This window comes from Phycodurus eques, chromosome 9, assembly GCF_024500275.1.
Source record: "Phycodurus eques isolate BA_2022a chromosome 9, UOR_Pequ_1.1, whole genome shotgun sequence".
In the NCBI taxonomy this organism is placed as follows: domain Eukaryota; kingdom Metazoa; phylum Chordata; class Actinopteri; order Syngnathiformes; family Syngnathidae; genus Phycodurus; species Phycodurus eques.
The window spans coordinates 27,129,344-27,150,986 of record NC_084533.1 but is presented as its reverse complement, the minus strand read 5'-3'; the positions used below and the strand labels follow the sequence as shown (position 1 = coordinate 27,150,986).

Below are 21,643 nucleotides of genomic sequence, written 5' to 3'. Positions count from 1 at the left end.
CAGACTTTTCTCTCATAATATAAATGTTTTTTTCTCATGACATTTTGACTTTTTTCCTGCAAGTATTATGAATTATTTCTCATAGCGTTCTATATTGATTCCAAAAACAAATTCTCAAAACGTGATGACTTTTTTTTTTTTTTTTTTTTAAACTTCAAAACAACAACTTTTTTTTGCCTTAAAATTACGAGTTGATTCTGGAAGACAGCAGCTAAAATACCTTTGGGAAGAAACATGACAGCAGCCCCATTACCTACACAGAAACTGAAACAAACCATATTTTGTAATAATACAAACGAAACCATGTCATCATTTTAATCGTTAAATCACATTATTCTAAGTTCATGTCATTAGAATCATGGGAGAGATGACTAACAACAAGGAAAAGCTGCATTGAAAATGGATGAATATTAAAAGTCTCAATTATAAGGAGCACAAGAAAAATACGATACTTGAACCAATAAAAAAAAAAAATATATATATATATATATATATATCGCCAAATATTGACATTTTTCGATTTAGAAGTGCTAAGCCCTTCAAAAAGCTCCCCCACCCCCCTCACTCCCGAAAAGAAAGAAATCCAGATTTTCTTGTGGTAGTTTCCATCACTCGTAGTTTGACATGTTTGGAGGTGTGCCCGAGTGCCAAGCAGCTAAACGCAGCAACACGCAGTGGTGTGGTTCAATATGGTGCAAAAAGCAGTGTTTAGGTCATAGAACAAAAGGAATTTCGTTACCTGGTTTTGGTCCTTTCCGTGGCGAATGAATAAATGCTTCCTCTGGTGTCGTCTGAAGTCGCGCGCACCTAATCAGTCAACACGCAGCACATCTGTCAAACTCGCGAGATGACCTGACCAAACGTGGTTCTCTCACAAAAGCGCCAAAATATACATTTTATTTTATTTTGTGATTTCATCAAAAAAAATCACTTAGATCGTCAGGCGATTTTTTTTTAATAAATAAAAAAATGTAAATCGGATGTTTTTAATCGGGTTTCTTTTCCCGCTGTCCTCCGCGAGCCCAGGGGGCGACATTGAGCTGAGTTTTCAACTGTGACGTAAAAGGGTGAAAGGTTACTAGCTTGACGTCGCCACATGTGTTGTTGATGTTGCTCTCCAACCGCAACAAGCTCCAACAAACTGCGACTGTCGGTGAGTTTTAATTATTTCTTTGCGTATTACAAATAAATCTGGAGCTATTTGGTTGTCGTTTTGGAAGGAAAACCAGTCGCCAGTCAGTCGCAGGGCACATATAGACACAGACAACCATTTGCACTCATTTTCACACCGTCACTTGAGTGGGAACTGAACCCACGCTGCCCGCACCAAAATCAGCCGAGTGGACCACTACACCATCAGTGACCGTGTGAAATTATTATTATTATTATTATTATTTCATTTTCGGATACGTTGTGACTAATGAATTGGTGACAATTAAAAATAACAATAATAAAGTGTCTTCTCAACAGTGGTCTTGGCAAGGTTTTTTTTGGTAATGTTTGTATTTGCTGCAATGCACGGAAAAAGTGAGAATTGTTAGCATCTTTGAGTTACATTAAAACAAATAAATACATTTTAAAAAATGGTTAAAAGTTGAGGGAATTGTAATGGAAATTGGACCATTTAATTTGAAATCGAATGTAAATTGTTCAATGAATACCTCGCTGACATAATCATTCAAATGCGTGCATCATTATCTGTGGTTTTAATTGATTATCATCGTAATGGCATGATTCCCATTGTGCAGGTGTCGTGTCCTGAGTCGTAATGAGGAACTTAAAGCTGCTGAAGAGCCTACAGAGTTCAGAGCTTCAGGGCCCGGGCTCACCGCAGTGTTTGTCGCTGCGCGTCGATGCCGGCACAGTACTGGTCGCCTCCCAGTACTCCATCGCAGAGTTCAACCCTCAAACCGGACAGGTATCGTGGGGTACATACACTCACTGATTTTAATGGTCCGTGCCATCAAAGCCCAATTTTTTTTCTACTGTTTTAATGCGTAACATAGGTCAAAATGTGTCTGTGACATGGTTTAAGTTTGACATCTATGCGGTTCGTCGATCGTGTACAAAAGTCGCTCTCAGATGCGCGCTCCTTAGCTTGGCGAAGTTGCTTAAGTTTGGCAGTGAACTTGTTATTTTCCCTGGTGGGACAGTCAATGTGCTGCTTGTATTTAGGGAGTTTGTGGTTGAATTTAGCTTTGTTAAAGTCCCCGAGAATAATGAGGGGTGAGTCCGGGTGTTTTTTTTTTTCCAATTTCGTTGACTTGTTCGGCGAGCATTAGCAGTGCGGCGTTCGTGTTAGCTTGAGGCGGAATGTAAACACCGGCGAGAATGAAAGATGCGAACTTACGAGGCGAGTAGAATGGCTTACAGTTCAAAAACAGCGACTGTAAATGCGGGCTGCAGTGCGTGCTGAGCTCCGTGACGCCCGTACACCATTTTTCGTTGATATAGAAGCATATCCCGCCTCCTTTTGTTTTCCCTGATGATTCCATGTCGCGGTCTGCCCGGTGACGATGGAAGCCGTGAAGCATGACGGCGCCGTCGGGTACAGACAGCCTCACAAAGCCAAGTCTCCGTAAAGCACACGACGGCGGAACGTCTGAAATCTTTACTGGTTTTTATCAGAAGATGAAGCGCGTCCATTTTGTTGGGTAGGGAGCGTAGATTCGCGAGGCGGATGGACGGAAACGCCAATCTGTGTCCTCTCTTGCGGAGCTTCACTTGGATGCCGGCTTGTTTCCCTCTGTGGCGCCGCCTCTGTCTCCATGCGCCAAAGACCGCGTTCGCAGCTCCGGTGAGTAACTCGGGGGGAGGGGAGAAACTGAGCGGATTTGCGAAAGTTGGTGAAAGAAAGTCCGGAGTAGCCTCCTTGATGCTTAGCAAGTCTCCCCTTGTGTAAGTGAGTCGTGTAATGTCTCCAAAGACGAACGAAAAAAACAAAAACAATACTAGAGAGCGCGTAACCGAGGGGTCCACACGGGTGGGCGCCATCTTGGTCATAAAATGGGAAATAAATATTTTGTAAAACTTTTTGGGCAATTTTATTTTAAGGCCATATCAGCCCTACCTAATGTCTGTATTTTAATGCTTGATGCACTTTTTTTTTTCTCCCCTGGTCGTAAGGTGGTAAGCGAGGGCTCACTGACTGCAGAAGGCTACCTCCCGGCAGACGGCAGTGGCTGCGTGGTTGGGCTACAGGACCTGGCGGAGGTCGAGTCGGCGTGTTTGTCCACGGCCGGCGGCGATGTCGTCGTCTTTGACCTCAACACCGGCCGGGTGTGTTTGTCGGGAGGTGTTTTTCGACAGCGTGTTTGGCGTTAAAGGGATGATTAAGTTGTCGTGTCTGTACAGTTGGAGTGCGTCGGCAGTGTAGCCACCGGGCTGACCGCCATGAGCTGGAGTCCTGATGAAGAGCTCGTTATTTTCACCACCGGTCAGTTGTTCTTCATTTTATTTGGTTTGTGTTGCAGGTGGGTCTGGAATATATCCCCTGCAATAAATTGCGGTTTCCGTACTCTAAAGAACAAAAAGTTAAAAAGTGTCGATCATTCATATTTCGGTGCTCACAGGTGAGGAAACTATCATCATGATGACCAAAAGCTTTGAGCCCATCACAGAGTTTGCGATTCATCAGGATGACTTTGGTGAAGGTACAGCGCATCATTTGTGGATTAAGAATAAATGTCATTCTTAAGATTGTATCTTAACATATTCTCCTACATGGCAGGGAAGTTCATCACAGTGGGCTGGGGCAAGAAGGAGACGCAGTTCCACGGCTCAGAGGGCAAAGAGGCCGCACAGAGGAAGGCTCAGGTTTGTCAAAGTGTGGAATAAAATGAACTACAGTTGGAAAAGTATTTACAGTGCTTTACTTTTTTCCACAGTTATTGTTGCAGCCTTACATCCCACCCCCCCCCCCAAAAAAAACCCAACAATATTAATTCTTCCCCCAAAATTATACACGCAATACTCTATACTGACAATATTTTAGCTTTTTATTTTTTTGCAAATTTATTAAAAATCGAAAGCGAAGAAATTAAATGTACATAAGTTTTCACAGCCTTCGTCTGAAAGCTCATATTTGAATCGGATCGAGGCCTTAAAATGAGTCCAATCATACCTGATGGATAATTAAAGGTGCTGCAAAGAGGAATGGTTGAAACTGCCCAAAGATAGATTTGGAATCACATTTTAAAAAGACTTTGGGCCATAATTGCTGCCTATGGTGTACCAACTAGGTATTGAACAAATGCTGTAAATACTTATCTTCATGTAATTTCTGATTTTATTTTTTTATAAATTAGAAAAAAAAAATCCATGTCATTATTGTATACTTTTGAGGGGGGGGGAAAATATTTCATTTTGGAAAATTGCTGTAATAACAAAATTAGAAAAAAGTCAACCGCTGTGAAGAGTTTCCGCACATACTATACATTTTAAAAAAATAATAAAAAAAATGACTGTGGTTATTACTAATGCACATGCAGAACGTCAAGCCGGCGGCAGAGTGGGACGACCGCCGGCCCCGGGTGACGTGGCGAGGGGACGGACAGGTCTTTGCCGTCAGTGCCGTTTGCCCGTGGACGGGGGCCCGCAAGGTGCGGGTGTGGAACAGGGAGGGCGTCCTGCAGGCCACCAGCGAGCCTGTCGATGGCCTGGAGCAGGCGCTGTGCTGGAAGTATGTAGTTTGTTGATTAAAGCTTGATATTATTTCCAGGAGTGTGGAAATCACTTTGCGCGAGGCAATCTGTGTTCTGTGCTTGGCCCCACTTAACACCTCGTCATATGATTAATGCAAGTGCACCTCTCACCAGTTATTCCTGATAACCGCCACGATAATACGGAATAGTAATACAGAATTACAAAACAAAGACAAATCCATGTTTCAGACCTTCCGGTAGCCTGATGGCGAGCACGCAACGCCATCCCAACAAGCACAGCGTTGTCTTCATGGAGAAGAACGGCCTGCTGCACGGAGACTTCACCCTGCCCCTCAGAAAAGACCAGGCCCAGGCACTTGCATCTTTACTTAGCCCTTTATTCTGTGCTTCTGACGCTAAGGGTACATGTTTTTCCTTCAGGTGAAGGAGCTTCTGTGGAACAACGACTCCAAGGTCCTCGCCGTCTGGTTGGAGGATTTAACAGTGGGCGAAGACGGACGCATCAACACTTGCGGTGAGTACAGTCCACTTTTTAGTTTTCCCTACACACCACAGACATGAACATTTTCCCATCTCTCAACTGCAGTGCAGCTGTGGACGGTGGCAAACTTCCACTGGTACCTGAAGCAGAGCCTGGATTTTGGCACAGACCCAAGTCAAGCTCCGGTGTGCGTTTGCTGGGACCCCGAACGGCCCCTGCGGCTGCACCTGGTCACCCGCGGCTGGACCTACCTGGCCTACGACTGGGGATGGACGACAGAAAGGAGCCAGTGGACTGACGCCTTGGACAACGCCGACGTGGCCGTGATTGACGGAGGTGAGGACCAATGGGAGGAAAGGAAGCCCGTTAATCAAAATGATAAAATATAATCAATCCCCTCCAGACAAGATCCTGGTGACCTCCTTCAAGCATAGCACTGTTCCTCCACCCATGTGTTCCTTTGAACTCCAGCTCAGCTCACCTGTCAATCAGGTGACCTTCCTCTGCCAACCTCAGCGGGCCAATCAGCTGGCAGCATTCACCGCTAATGGAAACATAGCCGTCTACGGCCAAGGTGGGTCTCCAAAATCAATTTTAAACAATTTCTTATTAATGATTAGTTATAGCATGTATGAAGTTCAGTGTTTCCCACAGGACCAAACTGATTTGACTTCAAAGGTAAACAATAGTGGACCTAGCACAAAGCCTTGTGGAAGTCCACTGCTAATATCCACACTTATATGTAGTCTACCTCGGGTATAAGCAAGCTTGAAAATGTTCACCTTAAAAGTGCTTGAATTTGACTTTTTATAGGTAGATAATATCAAGCACAACGCTTTGTGGAACTCTGCCACAAATGTCTATTTTTGAAGCTAATGTTGCTCACAACTTTTGGTTGAGCAGATTCTGGAGGAGAACCTGACAAAGTAGCAAATGGATTCAGAACTGTGCCTCGTCCCCTGGTCCTCCAGAAAACCTTCAGGTAACAAAACCGCCAGTCGCTATCGACAAACTTGTGAAGGCAGTAATCCATCTTATATAGTTTACCTTTCATTTTTGCAGTGTCGCCTTCCACCAGCAGGCGCCGCTGTCTCTGCGACATCTGCTGTGGCTCCAGGAGGATGTTTTCATGGCCGTCGGCTCAGGTCTGCTGCCCGCCTCCTCCGCCCTGATGGTGCTGTGTCCCGGCCAGGACACCGACACGCTCTCCGTCAGGTATTGAATAAGAAGAACCCTGCGAGAACATTGCTGACCGACAGCGGCATTGTGACTTGATGTTTCCTTTTTTTAATCGCCGCAGATGTCGTCTGGAAGTGGACGGCGTCGTGATCAGCTTGGTCCACTGCTGTAGCACGCAGTCGTTGGCTCTACAGCTGGAGGACGGACGCATCAGGAAACTGCTCTGGGGTCAGCCGGCAACATTCACACTAGGCCAACTATTATGTGCTCCAGATCCGAAGAAGAGTTGGACCATGGCACGGCGCAATTTGTTACGCACGTGCGCAACGTAGACGCGTCATACAGTTACTGTGATTGTTCGTTGGCATTTATTCATGATAACCTCCACCTTGCATAATAGAAATAAACAGAACGACCTGTAATAACCCACAGAGCAGCATGTACACGTAAAATCATATTTTTATGCAGATTGTGCCGAGCTGTCTCTGGAGGAGTGGCGTGACTCCAGCGGGTGCCTCGTCAACTTCCCCATGCCGTGCCCTCAGATGGCCCTCTGCAGTGTGGATGGCCAGGTAAAAAATAAACTGACTAGTACATACTCAAACGTTAGCTAGCATTTTAAAACAACACCGACTTTATCTCAGGAGTGTGCGCTGGGCCTGACGGGCAGAGCTCGCCTGTTCGCCGCAGACGTGGAGGTAGGCTGCCATCTGGGCTCGTTGGCTGACACTTCATCCGACGATATTATTCTTCTCCGCCCTCAGCTCGCCTCCAACGTGTCGTCCTTCGCCGTGTGCGACGACTTCCTGGTTGTCACCACGCACTCGCACACGTGCCGCTGCCTTCGACTGAGCGCGCTCGGCCTTAAAGGTACCCGCGCCCGGTCTGCTGTTTTGTCCCTCGCGAAGCATGTGAGACGGTCAACCAAGGCTAGGGCTGGGCAATGAATCGATTTTATACATTAATTCGTGTTTCTTAGTCAAGTTAATTTATTTATTTTGATTTTTGATTTTTTAAAATCTGTTTCTGTGGTTCAGAGCGTGTCCCCGCTGTCGTGCGCTGCTTGTACTAACAACATAGCATAGTTAGTTTTCTTTTTTTTTTCTTTTTTTTTTTTTGTATTAACTATTTTTTTTATCATTTCTTCTTACTATGCAAAAATACAAGACAATAACATGTGGAAATGACACAGAATGAAGAGACAAACAACACAAAAAGCAACATGACAAGATTTCCCAAAATGGCAGCCTGTCAAAATGTCAGTTTGGAATGTTCACGTCAACCTGAGTACACCGCACCAAAATGTTTGCAAATCAGACAATGGGTCCGAAGAAATGGAGGTTTCTTTGTGTGGAGGCGGGGAAAAATGGCCTTTTTTGGCAACTTTTTTGTGTGATATCACCCAAAGTAAATGTGGTCCAAAAATGTCTTTAAATTAGAGTAAACCACTTTAACGTCATTATTTCTCAACATATCTCCTCGAGCGTTTGGTTTCCTCTGCTACTGGGGGAACTATTCAAATCTAACATCTGACTTAGTGAAAAACGCACTTTGAAAATGAAAACCCCCGCAGGGCTGCAGGCAGCCTTGGCCCAGGACGGCGGGCAGAACGACGAGACCCTGCGACGAGTGGAGCGGGGGTCCCGCGTTGTCACGGTGGTGTCGCAAGACATGCGAGTGGTCCTACAGGTGAGCTCTAAACGCGCGTCAACTGCCGGTTGGCCGTCACCTGCAGATGTTCACCCTTGGGCGTTTTGTGTGCGCAGATGCCGCGTGGGAATTTGGAGACGGTCTACCATCGAGCGCTGGTGCTGGCTCAGCTCAGGCAGTGGCTGGACAAGTGAGTAGAACGCAGACCTCCTCCAAGACCCGACAGTCCAGTCGGTGTGATGTACAGGAGTTAAAGATTCGTGCAGTAACTGCTGTGGTTTGTTTCCCAGTTTGAGGTTCAGGGAAGCTTTCGAGTGTATGAGGAAGCTGCGCATCAACCTCAACCTCATTTACGACCACAACCCAAAGGTACACACAAAGCCCTATTATTAGGAATTATTATTCTGATGTATTATTTGGGACGAGTTTAAAGATTACAGTGGTCTGGTACCATAATTGTTTTGGTTTTGTTTTTCTAGTCGAATAAAGGTTACATTTTTATTTTAAACAAATTAAAAGCAATACTCCTCGTCAGTAACAAAAGACCAAGAACAAAAATACTTTGCATGCGTTTTTCTCCTGCTCAGCTAAAAGTTAAATGACAATAAAATAACATTTTAGATGTAAAAATAAAATAAAAAAACAATTCATAATTTGTATCGTGTTGAAATAAAAGTTAGAATAATTAGATAATAAAAATTGATTTTACACATTATTTTCGTCCTGGTACAAATAAGGGTTAAAGATATTTTTTTCAATAATATAAATAATATAAACTGTTTGTTGTTTTCTCTTGATCAAATGTAGGTCAAAAGATTTTTTAATAATAGGGAAAATAGAAATTGTTTTTAAAATATATTTTTCTAATAATGGGTAAAGAAAAATGCAAATATATATTTTTAAACTAGATATTTTTTCTGGTCAAATCAAGGTTAAGATAAAAAATAAATTTGAATTAGAATAAACTATTTGTAGTTTTTCAAATTAAAAAAATATATAGTTTCTTCTAGCCCCCCAAAAATGGAAGAAAAAATAATAATCTTTTAAAAAATTACAGTTTTTCTTCTGGTCAAATAAAGTTGAATGATCGAAAAAGTAATGATAATGAAAATAGAATAAAAAATAAATAAACAATTTGTAATTTGGTCCAGGTCAAATGAAAATTGACTATAGTGAAAAGATGTATATATTTTTTTAAAAAGCAAATTGAAGTGTTTCTCCTGTCAATATAAAGGTTAAATAGATGTGGAGTTATTAAGTTATTATAATAAAAGTAGGATCAAAATTGAAGAAAGAAAAAAATTGCCTTTACTTTTGGCGAAAGCCCTATTTTTTTTAAACTTCTGTTTATCCGGCCTGTTGACCACACCCATCTGCTCGCTTCAGGTGTTCCTGGAGAACACGCGCACGTTTCTGGCGCAGCTCGACTCCATCAACAGCATCAACCTGTTCCTCACAGAGCTCAGGTCAGTACATGATTGTCAAGTGAGGACCACCTGCTGTGAGTTCATTTTAGGTTTTAACGTTGCACCATCCGTGACCCCTCACCAGGGAGGAGGACACCAGCAGCAGCATGTACCCTCGGCCCGAAGGATGCCCGCAGCTCCGGCAGCAGCCGCACATCTCCGGGCGCAAGAAGGTGGACGTGGTATGCGACGCTCTTCGCGGCACCATGGAGGCTGCAGATCCCAACAAGTCAGTGACAATGCTCCATGGGAAGAAATGGGAACACATTTGCTCATTTAAAAAAAACAATGATTGCAATTCAATTACATTTTTATCTGCCCAGGAGACTTTTTTTCTTCCCCCATTTTCTATCTATTTTTAAAATATTTTTTTAAAATCTGAATGTATTTACTATTTTCATTGGTGCAGTTTTGTTTCTTTTTTGTTTGAAAACAAGAAAAAAAAAAACTACATTTCTAGTTTAGATGCTTTTTTATTTTTAATCTATTTTCATTATGAATTTATTTCCTTTCTTAATTTAGAATTTGTAAAAACAGTTTTTATTTCATTCGTGATTATTTTTTCTTTTAATCTAGGTTCATTAGTTTATTTATTTTTAATTTAAACATTTTAAGCTATTTTATTTTACATTCTTTTAATCTATATTCATTTATTTCATTTTAAAAATATTTTTTAAAAAACATTCCTTATTTTAATCTATGTTCATTATTAATGTAATGCCCTTTTAAATGTAATTCATTGTTTTTTTTTTTTCTTTTGTATTTTTGTAACTTAACCATTATTTGATGAGAGGAACCCCCTATTTTCTTTTTATACTTCTCAAATAAAGGTTAAATAATGTTTTGCAAATGAATTAAACGATGAAACAAACTTAAAAACAATGTTCCCAGTCAAATAAAATGAAAATAGAATAACAATATTTTATAAATTTAAACACAATGTTGAGTTTTTCTTCTGGTCAAATAAAACAAATAATAATAGTAATGAAAATACATTTTAAAAATGAAATAATGACGCAATTTGTAGTTTTTCTTAACGTGAAGTAAAAGCTGAATAAAATAATTGTTTGTATAATAAATCGTAGCTACTAAACCCCGCCAAAAGGTTTCGTTTTCCTTGCAAATATGTATTTCTTCATTTGACCAAGTACAACAAGGATTTCAATACAAAAATTCCCGAGAGAAGAGGTCTTTCTTTGTACAAATGCATTTTATAATATTTAAATAAAAATGTACAAAGTATTGTATAATTGTTGACTCCCTAATCAAGTAGAGAATTAGAATTCGATTCCCACCGGTTTCAGGTTCTGTCTGTCCATACTGACGGCGCACGTGAAGAAGACAACGCCCGAGCTGGAGATCGCCCTGCAAAAAGTCCACAAGCTTCGGGGTTAGCGAGACACTTTGGGAAACTCTGATGTCCTGCACTGGTTTAGTCCACTAAACGCACTGCATTTTTGAAGCAAAATATTAGAACCCGCTCTCACAAACTTTGGCACGGCGTCTGCAGTGAATCCTCCTGAAGGGGACGGCGGCGTGAACGCCGAGGAGGCGCTGAAGTACCTCCTCTTCCTCGTCAACGTCAACGATTTGTACGAGCACTCGTTGGGGACGTACGACTTCGACCTGGTGCTCATGGTGGCGGAGAAATCGCAAAAGGTACCAAAAACGTGCGAGTGTGAAGGGTTGTTTGTCGATATGCCCTGCGATTGGCTGTCCACTTATCATCAGGATGAGCACTATAGAAAATGGATGGATTGGTGTTGGAAAAACCCAGATGGCGAGAATAGTTTTGTCACTTTTATGTGCAGGACCCCAAAGAGTACCTCCCCTTCCTGAACATGCTGAAAAGCTTGGAAATCAACTACCAGCGTTACACCATCGACAAACACCTGAAACGTTACGGCCAGGCGCTGATACACCTCAGCAAGTCTGGTAGGCCTCCATTTTGTCTCACGCAGGAAGCCGCTTGTCACACACGGAGGCCGAGTTTGAAATTTGTGCAAAAAGTACTTCCATTTGGAAATGTCGGACATGTGCCTTCAAAAGTTCACAGATGGTTAATTTAAGTTCGCTTATCAAGGTGAGGGTGTGTTTGAGGTACATCCTGAAATTGGAAAAAGCCCAATAGCCCTAACAGTTTGCAAGTAGTGTATAACACATGTTATAGGTATGTAATGTCTTCATCTTATCTTCTCTTTTAGGAGAGGAGCATTTCCCTGAAGCCTTGCAGCTGGTGAAGGAGCAGAAACTGTACAGCCAAGCGCTGCGTCTTTACCCGGCCGACGGCGCTCACTACAAGGTACGCCACATTCCCCGCTTCCCGCTCGGTTTTCTCTCACAAGCGCGTGTGACGTCCCTCAAGGCGCTGAGCCGCGCCTACGCCAAGCACCTGCTGGATCAGCAGCAGGCGGAGCAGGCCGGCCTGCTGCTGTGGCGATGCGGCGAACTGGACGGCGCCCTGGAGGCCTTCGCCGCCGCCGCCAGCTGGAGGAACGCCGTCTGCGTGGCGCAGCAGATCCAGATGTCCGACGACAAGCTCGCCCTGCTGGCCCGAGACTTGGCAGGTAACCGTGACGACCGGCCGCCTAGCGCAGCGGTTCCCAAACTGGGGTCACCGGACCGCAAGCTGTAACTTGGATGTCCGCAAAAAAAATTGCAATCATTTTTTGTATCATGTAAAACAAATTTGTATAATAATTAGCTACCCACATACCGTGGATATAAAATATCGGCACAATCCTGTTCAAATGCCAGGTTTTTGTGGTGTACAAAAGTGATAGGAAAAGTTTTTAAATGATTTCTCTTGCTATCGTTAATGTGACCTTTAACCTGGACAACTTAATTGAGAAAAAAAACAAAAAGTAAACTGTCAGAGAGAAGTAAAAATAAACAACTGCAATAATGTGGTTGACGCTTAGAACATTTGATGTGGCTGTGTTCAGAATTAACCTTCAAGCTTCTACTAGAAAGCAAAAAAAAAAAAGTCAGGAAAAACCTACAACAGCTGAAATGTATTTGGGGGTCATCAGAAGAACTTTAAATGGTGTGTGATGACTCCCATTTAACATGAATTTGAATGTGATTGGTTCATTCTGAACTGGGTGTGCGCACTTGTGCAACCACATTATCTCTGTTTATTTTTAGTTTCCCTATCAGAATCAGAATCATCTTTATTTGCCAAGTATGTCCAAAACACACAAGGAATTTGTCTCCGGTCGTTGGAGCCGCTCTAGTACAACAGACAGTCAATTGACAGAACACTTTGGGGACATAAAGACATTGACAAAAAACAATTGTGCAAAAAGATGCAGAGTCCTCTAGCACTTAGAGCAGTTCGAATGACTAATATTGTAATAGTCCGGTGCATTGACCATTGTGCAAAGGGCGCTGAGACTGAGGAGTGTATGCGATCATCTGGGACAATGTCGGTTGTGCAAATGTTACAGATACTCCTCAATCGGTGTGCAAATGGAGCAGATGCTACTCTGGCATGAGTGGCCAGTATATGCAAATAGTGCAGCATGGCGAGACAACTGCAGTGAGTGCACGAGTAATACATAATTGGCCCCACAGAAATGTGACAACGAACTCAAGTCAAAAAATTGCCAGCTTGTTGTAGTGGAATTATAGGTTAGGTGTTTAAGAAGTTGACCGCAAGAGGGAAGAAGCTGTTGGAATGTCTACTAGTTCTAGTTTGCGTCGATCGGTAGCGCCTACCTGAGGGAAGGAGCCGGAAGAGCCGGTGACCGGGGTGCGGACGGTCCGAGAGGATTTTGCACGCCCTTGTCTTAGTTCTGGCAGCGTGCGAGTCCTCAATGGTGGGTAGAGGGGTACCGACAATCCTTTCAGCAGTTTTGATTGTCCGTTGCAGTCGGAGTTTGTCCTTTTTTGTAGCAGGACCGAACCAAACTGTGATGGAAGAACACAGGACCGATTCGATGACCGCTGTGTAGAACTGTCTCAGCAGCTCCGGTGGCAGGCCGTGCTTTCTCAGAAGCCGCAGGAAGTACATCCTCCGCTGGGCCTTTATGAGGACGGAGTCGATGATGGTCGCCCACTTCAGGTCCTGAGAGATTGTAATTCCCAGGAACTCGAAGGTCTCGACGGTTGACACAAGGCGGCTGGACAACGTGAGGGGCAGCTGTGGCGAAGGATGCCTCCTGAATTCCACGATCATCTCTACCGTCTTGAGCGTGTTCAGCTCCAGGTTGTGTCGGCCGCACCGCTGCTCCGGCCGCTCCGCATCCTGTCGATATGCAGACTCGTCACCGTCCTCGATGAGGCCGATGACAGTGGTGTCATCTGCAAACTTCAGGAGCTTGACAGTCGGGTTCGCTGAGGTGCAATCGTTCGTGTAGAGAGAGAAGAGCAGCGGAGAGAGGACACAACCTTGGGGCGCCCCAGTGCTGATGCTGCGTGTGGATGAGGTGGCCTCCCCCAGCCTGACCTGCTGTGTCCTGCCCGTCAGAAAGCTGTAAATCCACTGGCAGATGGCAGGTGAGACGCTGAGCTGGAGAAGCTTGGTTGAAAGGAGTTCAGGGATGATGGTGTTGAACGCTGAGCTGAAGTCCACAAACAGGATCCTCGCGTAGGTCCCTGCACTGTTGACGTGTTCCAGGATGAAGTGCAGTCCCATGTTGACTGCATCATCCGCAGACCTGTTCGCTTGGTAGGCAAACTGCAGGGGGTCCAGCAGGGGACCTGTGACACTCTTGAGGTGGTCCAGCACGAGACGTTCAAAGGACTTCATGACCACAGATGTCAAGGCGACAGGCCTGTAGTCATTCAGACCAGAGACTGCAGGTTTCTTGGGGACTGGAATGATGGTGGAGCGTTTGAAACAGGATGGAACTTCGCACATTTCCAAAGATATGTTGAAGATCTGAGTGAAGACTGGAGCGAGCTGGTCCGCGCAGTCTTTGAGGCAGGATGGGGACACATGGTCCGGTCCTTCCGCTTTATTAATCTTCTGTTGTTTGAAGATGCGTCTCACATCCTGTTCATGGATGGTTAACGCAGAAGTCAGAGGTGCGGTTGTGGTCGCGGGTGCGGCCGGGTGGGAGTGTGGAGTGAAACTGTCCTTTTCAAATCTGCAGTAGAAGGTATTCAAGTCGTCGGCTAGTGTGCTATTGTTCTCAGCTTGGGGGGATCGTCGCTTGTAATTAGTCGGCGATTGGAATGCACGCCAGACTGATTTCGAGTCGTTCGCGCTAAACTGTTTTTCCAACTTTGCTGCATAGATCCTCTTTGCAATGTTAATTTCTTTAGTAAGCTGGTTTCTAGCTCGATTATACAGGGCCCTGTCCCCGCTCTGATATGCATCTTCCTTAGCTTGGCGAAGCTGCTTAAGTTTAGCAGTGAACCACGGCTTGTTGTTGTTGAATGTCCGAAATGATTTTGTTGGTACACAAACCTCTTCACAGAAACTGATATAGGATGTGACAGTGTCTGTATATTCATCCAGGCTGCCGGCTGATTTTTCAAAGACACTCCAGTCTGTGCAGTCTAAACAGCTATGGAAAACATTTCGAGAGAGAGAAATCATTTACAGATGATGGGTCACATTGCTGGTGGAAAACGTTTTGAAATGAATTGCCTTGTTCACATTTGTTTTTGGTTTTTTTTTCACAAAAAATCTGCCGTTTGAACAGGAACATTTCCGACAACTGCTTCACTACTGTAAATATGAAAATATATATATGGTTGGAAACATTTATCATGAGATTAAAAATGACAGATGTTGTCTTTGGGGCCTGTTTCCCAAATATATGTGTGTGTGTGTGTCTGTGTGTGTGTGCGTGTGTGTGTGAGTGAATAGGTGACGTATTCATTTTGTGCAGTTTGTAGTTTATTGATTTATGAAGTTAAGTCCATTAAATTTGATTTCGTTTACGGGCTGGTCACCCACATCCAATATGGCAGACGCGCTGACATATCGCAGCAACACACCAAGGCGGGGTCTGTGTAAACATAATCCATGGCGGCGACCAGCTGCTGAGCGAGTTAATGTTTTTTTTCGTGATTGTTTGCTTTGTGTCAGGGAAGCTGAGCGAACAGCGACGCTACACGGAAGCAGCCGTGCTGCTGGACCAGTACGCCAAAGTAGGTGGTTCACACAAAAACAAATCTTTGCCGTCAATAATGGTACGGATAGTTCATTGCGGTTTCCGTGGCCGCACAGGACTACGAGGAGGCCATCTTGGCGCTGATCTCCGGCGCGGCCTGGGAGGAGGCGCTACGACTGGTTGGTGGAAAAAAAAATAAAAGCATACGAACACACTTTGCGTTCACAATAATAGCAGTGGCAAAAGCTCAAATTCCTCATACACTACATGCAAATGCATTGAGAACGCTGCACTGAACTAATATTTGGTCGTACGAGCGCTGCTAAACATCTGTGGTGCATGGACACCACCGACTGTCAAGTGTCAATTGCTATTCCAGCCCAGGATCATTGGACCACATTCCACAATTCATTTTTTCTTCTCTTGCCAATCACTGATCTGATATTTAGCCATATCCACACTGTTTCCGACAGATGTTTCACATCTGTGTTGCATGGAGGCCACCAACGTCTGGCAACTTGAACTCTTATTTCAGCCTAGGACCCCATTCCGCAATTCCTTTTTACTTTCTTGTGAATTACCGAATGGATATTTACTTATATAAGCCCCATTTCCGACAACTGCTTCACACCTGTGTTGCATGCAGTCCACTAACTTCTGATAACTGTGAACTGTTATTTCAGCCTAGGACCCCATTCCACAATTTCTTTCTAACCTTTTGATATTTAGTCATGTGAGCACCATTTCTGATAACTTCTGTTCTTTGTGGGTTTTTTTTTTCCACTTTTCTATGAATCACTATGCTAATATCTACTTCTGTAAGCACTGCTACACACCTGTGTTGCATGAACTCCATCAACTTATGATACCTGCGAACTACAATTCCAAACCAGGACCATTAGACTACAGTCCAAAATTCCTTGAATAACTGAACTAATATTTACTTGTATATGCACTGCTTCACGCCTGTGTTGCATGGAGTCCACCAACTTCTGGCACCTGTGAACTGCTATTCCTGCCTCGGACCCCATTCTACAAGTCCTTTTTACTTTGCTGTCAATCACTAGACTTATTTTGTCGTAGAAGCACCATTTCTGACAACTGCTTCACACCTGTGTTGCATGGAGTGTGGCGATAGTTAATTGACGCAAACTTCCAACAGGAGTCAGCCAACTAACATCAGCTAACCGCTATTCCAGCCTACGATCATTGGACTTCTTTATACGTCTTTTTTTTAACTTTTTGGTGAATCACTAAACTAAAATGTTTGTACAAGCACTGCTTCACATCGGTGTTGCATGAAATTCACCAACCTCTGACTATTTGAGTCCACTATTCCTCTTACATTCCCGTGAATTGCTGAACTGATATTTAATTGTATAAGCACTGTGTTGGAAAACTACTTTCCACCAACTTGTAGCCCCTGTGAACCAATACTCTTGACCAGGACCGTTGGATATCTTTTATTTTATTTATTTGTTTGTTTGTTTATTTTGGGGGGAGGGGTTGTTTTAACTTTACTGTGAATCAGTGAACTCTTTTGCTTGGAGACCACCAACTTTTGGTACCTGTTGAACTGATATTTCAGCCCCAAAATTGCTCTTCCCTTTCCTGTGAATTACTGAATATTAAGTTGTTCTGTATAATCACAGTTTCAAATACTGTAACTGCTTCACATCTGTGTTGGATAGAGTCTTCTAACTTCTAGCCCATGTGGCTACTATTCCAGACCAGAACCATTAGACTACAGTCCACAATTAGTTTTTTCTTGCCTCTCTGTGAATTACTGAACAAATACCTGTATCTCTTTGTACACATACAGTACTGCTTAACATCTGCGTTGCATGGAATCGAACAACTTGTGGAACTTCTATTCCAGCCCAGGAAGTCCTCTTAACTTGAATGTGACGTACTGATTATTTGATTGAATAAGCGCCGTTTCCGACAACTGCTTCACACCAGTGTTGCATTGTTTTAAACCCACTGCTGCCATTGTGAACACAGGCTGTGCAGTACATATGTTTGTCTTGTTTTAGTTTCCTTCTGCTGTTAGTTAATTGGAGTTTTTGTGTGCTTGAGATTCACACGCACGACAGAGCTGACATCACGGAGACGGACCTGAAACCCGCCCTGTTTGAAGGTACCTTTAGGAGCCGTTTTGTCTCCAACTTCTTTCTCCAAGTGAAACCTTCCATCTTAAACGTTTTTGTTTTTCTTTCCCCCTCTTCTCACACCAGCGGCCAGCGCGCAGACGTTCCTGGTGGAGATGCAGGCGGCCGCCTTCTCGCGCCACCGCACGCGTCTGGCGGTCGTGCGTCAGCGGAAGGAGGACAAGGCCCGGATGAACGTGCCGGGTGAGGACGGGGAAGGGTGAGGTGAGCGGTCGCCGCGGTAACGTCTGCACCGGAACAAACGTCTCGTAACCCTTGCAGAAGACGACGGCCCGGACTGCGCAGACGCCGAGCTTTACTCCGAGGCGAGCGTCGTCATGAGCGCATCCAAGTACTCGCACAGCAACTCGCGTGTCTCCTCGTAAGACGCGCACACACGCACACACGCACCCTTTCATGTAATGCAGTGTTATTTCTTATGTGGTCAGATGTGTACTAAAGTGATTTGAGTGCGTATTGATGCTGTTGAATATGATGGGTGTCCAAAGTCTATCCCGTTAATTAAAAAAACAAAAAACAAAAAAATATTTTTTCTGGTTGACTAATGGGAAAATAAAATAAACTGTATTAAAAATATATTATTTGAAATTAATGAAACTAAATTAAAAGAATCAAATGGAAGGAAAAAGAAAATACCATAGATAAATACACAACAGACAACAATTTTCAACAACAAACACTAAAACACATCTAAATACTATTCTCCAGGGCAAAAAAAAAAAAATGTAAAACAAAAAAACACAATCATGAAAATAAATACACAGTTTGGATTGCAATTTTATATTTTTATTAAATTTATTTGCATTAATTCCCATGGAAATTATTGAATTTCCAGTTGAGGGATTCAAATTGCAACGATAATAAAATGGTGTGAAAATAAAATTTTAAATTTTAATTTTAATTTCAACAATTTTAACCTTTTATTAAAATTGTAATATTTAAAAATGTAATTACACATTTTACTAATGTTCTAATTGTTATCCTTCAAACTATATTATACATATAATTAAAACCTGTGTTTTAAAAGTAATGAGATTTGTTCATTTATTTATAATAAGTGCTAAGTGAAAGAAATCGGTTCTAAATTGTATATTATTTGATATTGATATATGATATTGGTGGGTTAAAAACCCCAAATCTCATTCAAATTTGATACATATTGGGTTCGACAGCCTGAAATATCACTTTTTTGTGTGTGTGTAAATATGTAAGTCTCATTAAGTGTTTAAAAAACAAAAAGTGTCATGGTGTGACACAGGAGGTCTTCAAAGAACCGCCGCAAGGCCGAGAGGAAGAAGCTGAGCCTGAAGGAAGGAAGTCCCACGGAGGAGCGAGCGCTCACGTACGCCCTCGGAGAGATCGTCACCTCCGTGGACAAGATGAGAGGTGAACATTCATACACTCAAGGCACCGTCAACACATTTTGTGGATTGACCTTTCTGGGCTTCGGTTCGTGGTCTTTTTGCTGCAGAGGAGGTTCAGGCGCTGCTCAAGGCCCTCGTGCTGTTCCGCTTGGACGAGCGAGCCGAGGAGCTGCAGCTCGTCTTTGAGGAAGCTCTGCGCGCCATGGAGGAGGCCGTCCCGGAAGTGTGGCCTCAGGGCACGCACAGCAGCCGCGCGCCGGTAAACCAATCCTCTTCCGTCACATCCAGGTCGAAAGTATGAATGCTCAGTTTACAAGATGGAAGTATTTGAAGTGTGTCGTTCAGGCTAAAGAAATGTTCGTGGGGAATTTTAATTGTTCGAGAGAAAAGACTGGAACACAGATGATCATTTTAGTAGCGGAAACGGTAAACTGTGTGACGTTTTCATTTTTCAATTATTATATTATTATGATTATATATTTTCAGCAATAGTTCAGAATACATGAAGGATACAGTTATCATTTTAGTCGCAAGGCACTCCTGCAAAGAACTGTAAAATATTTTCATTTTATAATTTGTGTAATATAATTTTATATAAAACATTCAATTAAAATGTTTTCTTAAATATTTTAGATTTAAATACAACTTTCAAAATAAAATTAAATGCGAATATGAATTATACATGAAGGACACAGAAATTGTTTTGGTAGCGAGAAACCCTTGCAGCAAACAAAAGTTTTTTGTTTTCACAGTGACGATATTGTAAACAAAATAATGCATAATTTTTCTTTTTCCTTTTTCATTAAATCATTTTAAATATAAATATATATTATTTTAATTATGTGGTTTGTTTGTTTTCATAATTAATAAAATTGTATATATACAATTTCTAAAATTGTTTAGTTTTATTTTGCAGTTAAAAATAACTCATCTTTATTCAGTGGTTTTATAATTAAATGAAATGTTTCTTATTTTTATATTAAAAACAATTATACTATACATACAAAGTTAATACAAATAAATCACTAAAAGAAAGTAAATTCAAACTTATATATTTGTTGCCTTTTATAATTGTATTTATTTATTTTTATTTAAATATCAAATACAAAACAATAAATTGCAATAAAGCAAAATGGTGGCGTTCTGTAAGCATTCGAATCAAATCATCACATTTTTTGGATATAGCACTTTTCATACATTGAAAATGCAGCACAAAGTACTTTACAGAGATAAAAAAAAAAAAACCAGACAATTAAAATAAGAAGAAATAAACAACAATTAAAAAAAAAAACCACCCCTCCAATCCTCATATAAACACAAACACACACCACATATTGACTGATAGTGTAGAGACATGGCAAGGCATTGAAGATCTAGGCAAGGAAAGACCTGTGGCCTTTAAAGGGTTTCATTTAGATCGCCCAATAATGTCATTCGTATTCGATTGGTATATTTCAGGCTAAAGAAAAACATTGCCTCTTTTTTAAAAAAAAGTGGAAACAAATCTGAATAGATCACATTTGTGTGCTTGTTGTGTTTCAGATGATGGGACCAAGCTCCACGGCAAACAGCATCATGGCGTCCTTGCAGCAGCAGCAGCCGCCGCTGCCGCCCACGTCACAACAAGGTGAGCAGGACACGCTCGTATTTGTGTCACTTTAGCACACGTTTCAGCAACTCGGTCGCCGCGTAGTGCTCCCCTCGCTCTGACTCGGGGTTTCTCATCAAGTCCCGCCTTCCTGTACTGCCGGTGGTTGGCAATCCAAATAGTCATTGTTTTGTTTGGCGAAAAACTTGAAAGGAAAGTAGGTCTGTATTATATTATAACATGACTTTCAAATCTCAATAAATACTCATATGTTTTACCTTTTCAGGAACTAACAGCCAAACCTCTCAGTTTTCTTTACAAACAACTTGTTCAAACTATTTTTTCAAGGATTTAAATGTGGAATTCCTCGGACAGGGTTAGGATTAAAAAGCATGTTTCTGACGTAATCATTTTCACTTTCAAATTGAATGTAAAATAATTGAAATATGTTCTTAATTTGTCTATAATCAAATGGATTTACTATTGTAAATAAGATGCATATGAATTTAAAATGACAAATATGTACAATTATGTAATTACAAATATTTCATCCTTTCTAATCAATCGAGTTCTATATACAAGAATTTAATTTAAAAAATACTTTTTTTCATTTTTTTGTAACATTTATTTGAAAAGAGAATTTTTTTTTTTTTAATATAAAAAGACTGGAATTTTTTTTTAAATGTTTTAATATTTTCTCTTTCCAGATGTTGAGATTTCAACGCCACCTACGATGAGAAGCGCCGTCAAGTGGAAGCTGGACCTTTTTTAAACTAATTCCCCTTTTTTGTTTGTTTGAATGTAAAAGACAATAAAAATGATGTAATAAAGTTATACTTCCAACAGTCCTTCATCCAGACACCAGCTTGTGTGAACGAAGCGGTCATCGTCACGTGGTTTCGGCACGTCTGCCGGCCAGTCGCAGCTTGCGCAGCCGACGACAAAGAAAATGTTTTGGAAAAGAGGTCGGAAGAAAATTCCACATCCAGGCACTCGGTGGGATAGCAAATGC

General features: G+C 42.2%; 1 protein-coding gene across 4 annotated transcripts; it reads left to right on the top strand.

Moving 5' to 3' along the window:
- The first annotated feature begins 1,065 nt into the window (after nucleotides 1-1,065).
- Nucleotides 1,066-21,640, top strand: elp1 (elongator acetyltransferase complex subunit 1). 4 transcript variants are annotated; one of them, XM_061685481.1, is made up of 36 exons: nucleotides 1,066-1,153; nucleotides 1,749-1,918; nucleotides 3,127-3,279; nucleotides 3,355-3,436; nucleotides 3,573-3,653; nucleotides 3,731-3,816; nucleotides 4,491-4,681; nucleotides 4,893-5,016; nucleotides 5,085-5,178; nucleotides 5,251-5,481; nucleotides 5,549-5,719; nucleotides 6,049-6,127; nucleotides 6,208-6,360; nucleotides 6,446-6,552; nucleotides 6,793-6,896; nucleotides 6,969-7,022; nucleotides 7,089-7,194; nucleotides 7,898-8,013; nucleotides 8,091-8,164; nucleotides 8,265-8,343; nucleotides 9,361-9,440; nucleotides 9,526-9,669; nucleotides 10,745-10,830; nucleotides 10,915-11,099; nucleotides 11,252-11,375; nucleotides 11,645-11,742; nucleotides 11,806-12,007; nucleotides 15,484-15,545; nucleotides 15,625-15,687; nucleotides 17,588-17,648; nucleotides 17,746-17,862; nucleotides 17,941-18,040; nucleotides 18,938-19,065; nucleotides 19,151-19,302; nucleotides 20,586-20,670; nucleotides 21,339-21,640. In XM_061685481.1, the coding sequence occupies exons 2-36, from the start codon at nucleotides 1,769-1,771 to the stop codon at nucleotides 21,401-21,403; spliced, it is 3,987 nt and encodes a 1,328-aa protein (XP_061541465.1). In that variant the 5' UTR covers nucleotides 1,066-1,153; nucleotides 1,749-1,768; the 3' UTR covers nucleotides 21,404-21,640. The 4 variants fall into 4 exon arrangements, with proteins under 4 accessions (XP_061541465.1, XP_061541467.1, XP_061541466.1 ...); XM_061685483.1 differs by having other exon boundaries at nucleotides 10,951-11,099; nucleotides 21,339-21,639; XM_061685482.1 differs by lacking the exon at nucleotides 21,339-21,640 and having other exon boundaries at nucleotides 20,586-20,823.
- The last annotated feature ends 3 nt before the right edge of the window (nucleotides 21,641-21,643 follow it).

Coding starts and splice junctions, on each gene's coding strand:
- elp1 (XM_061685481.1), top strand. CDS start 1,769: ATGAGGAACTTAAAGCTGCTGAAGAGCCTACAGAGTTCAGAGCTTCAG. Junction 1,919..3,126: donor TCAACCCTCAAACCGGACAG/GTATCGTGGGGT, acceptor CCTGGTCGTAAG/GTGGTAAGCGAGGGCTCACT. Junction 3,280..3,354: donor TTGACCTCAACACCGGCCGG/GTGTGTTTGTCG, acceptor GTGTCTGTACAG/TTGGAGTGCGTCGGCAGTGT.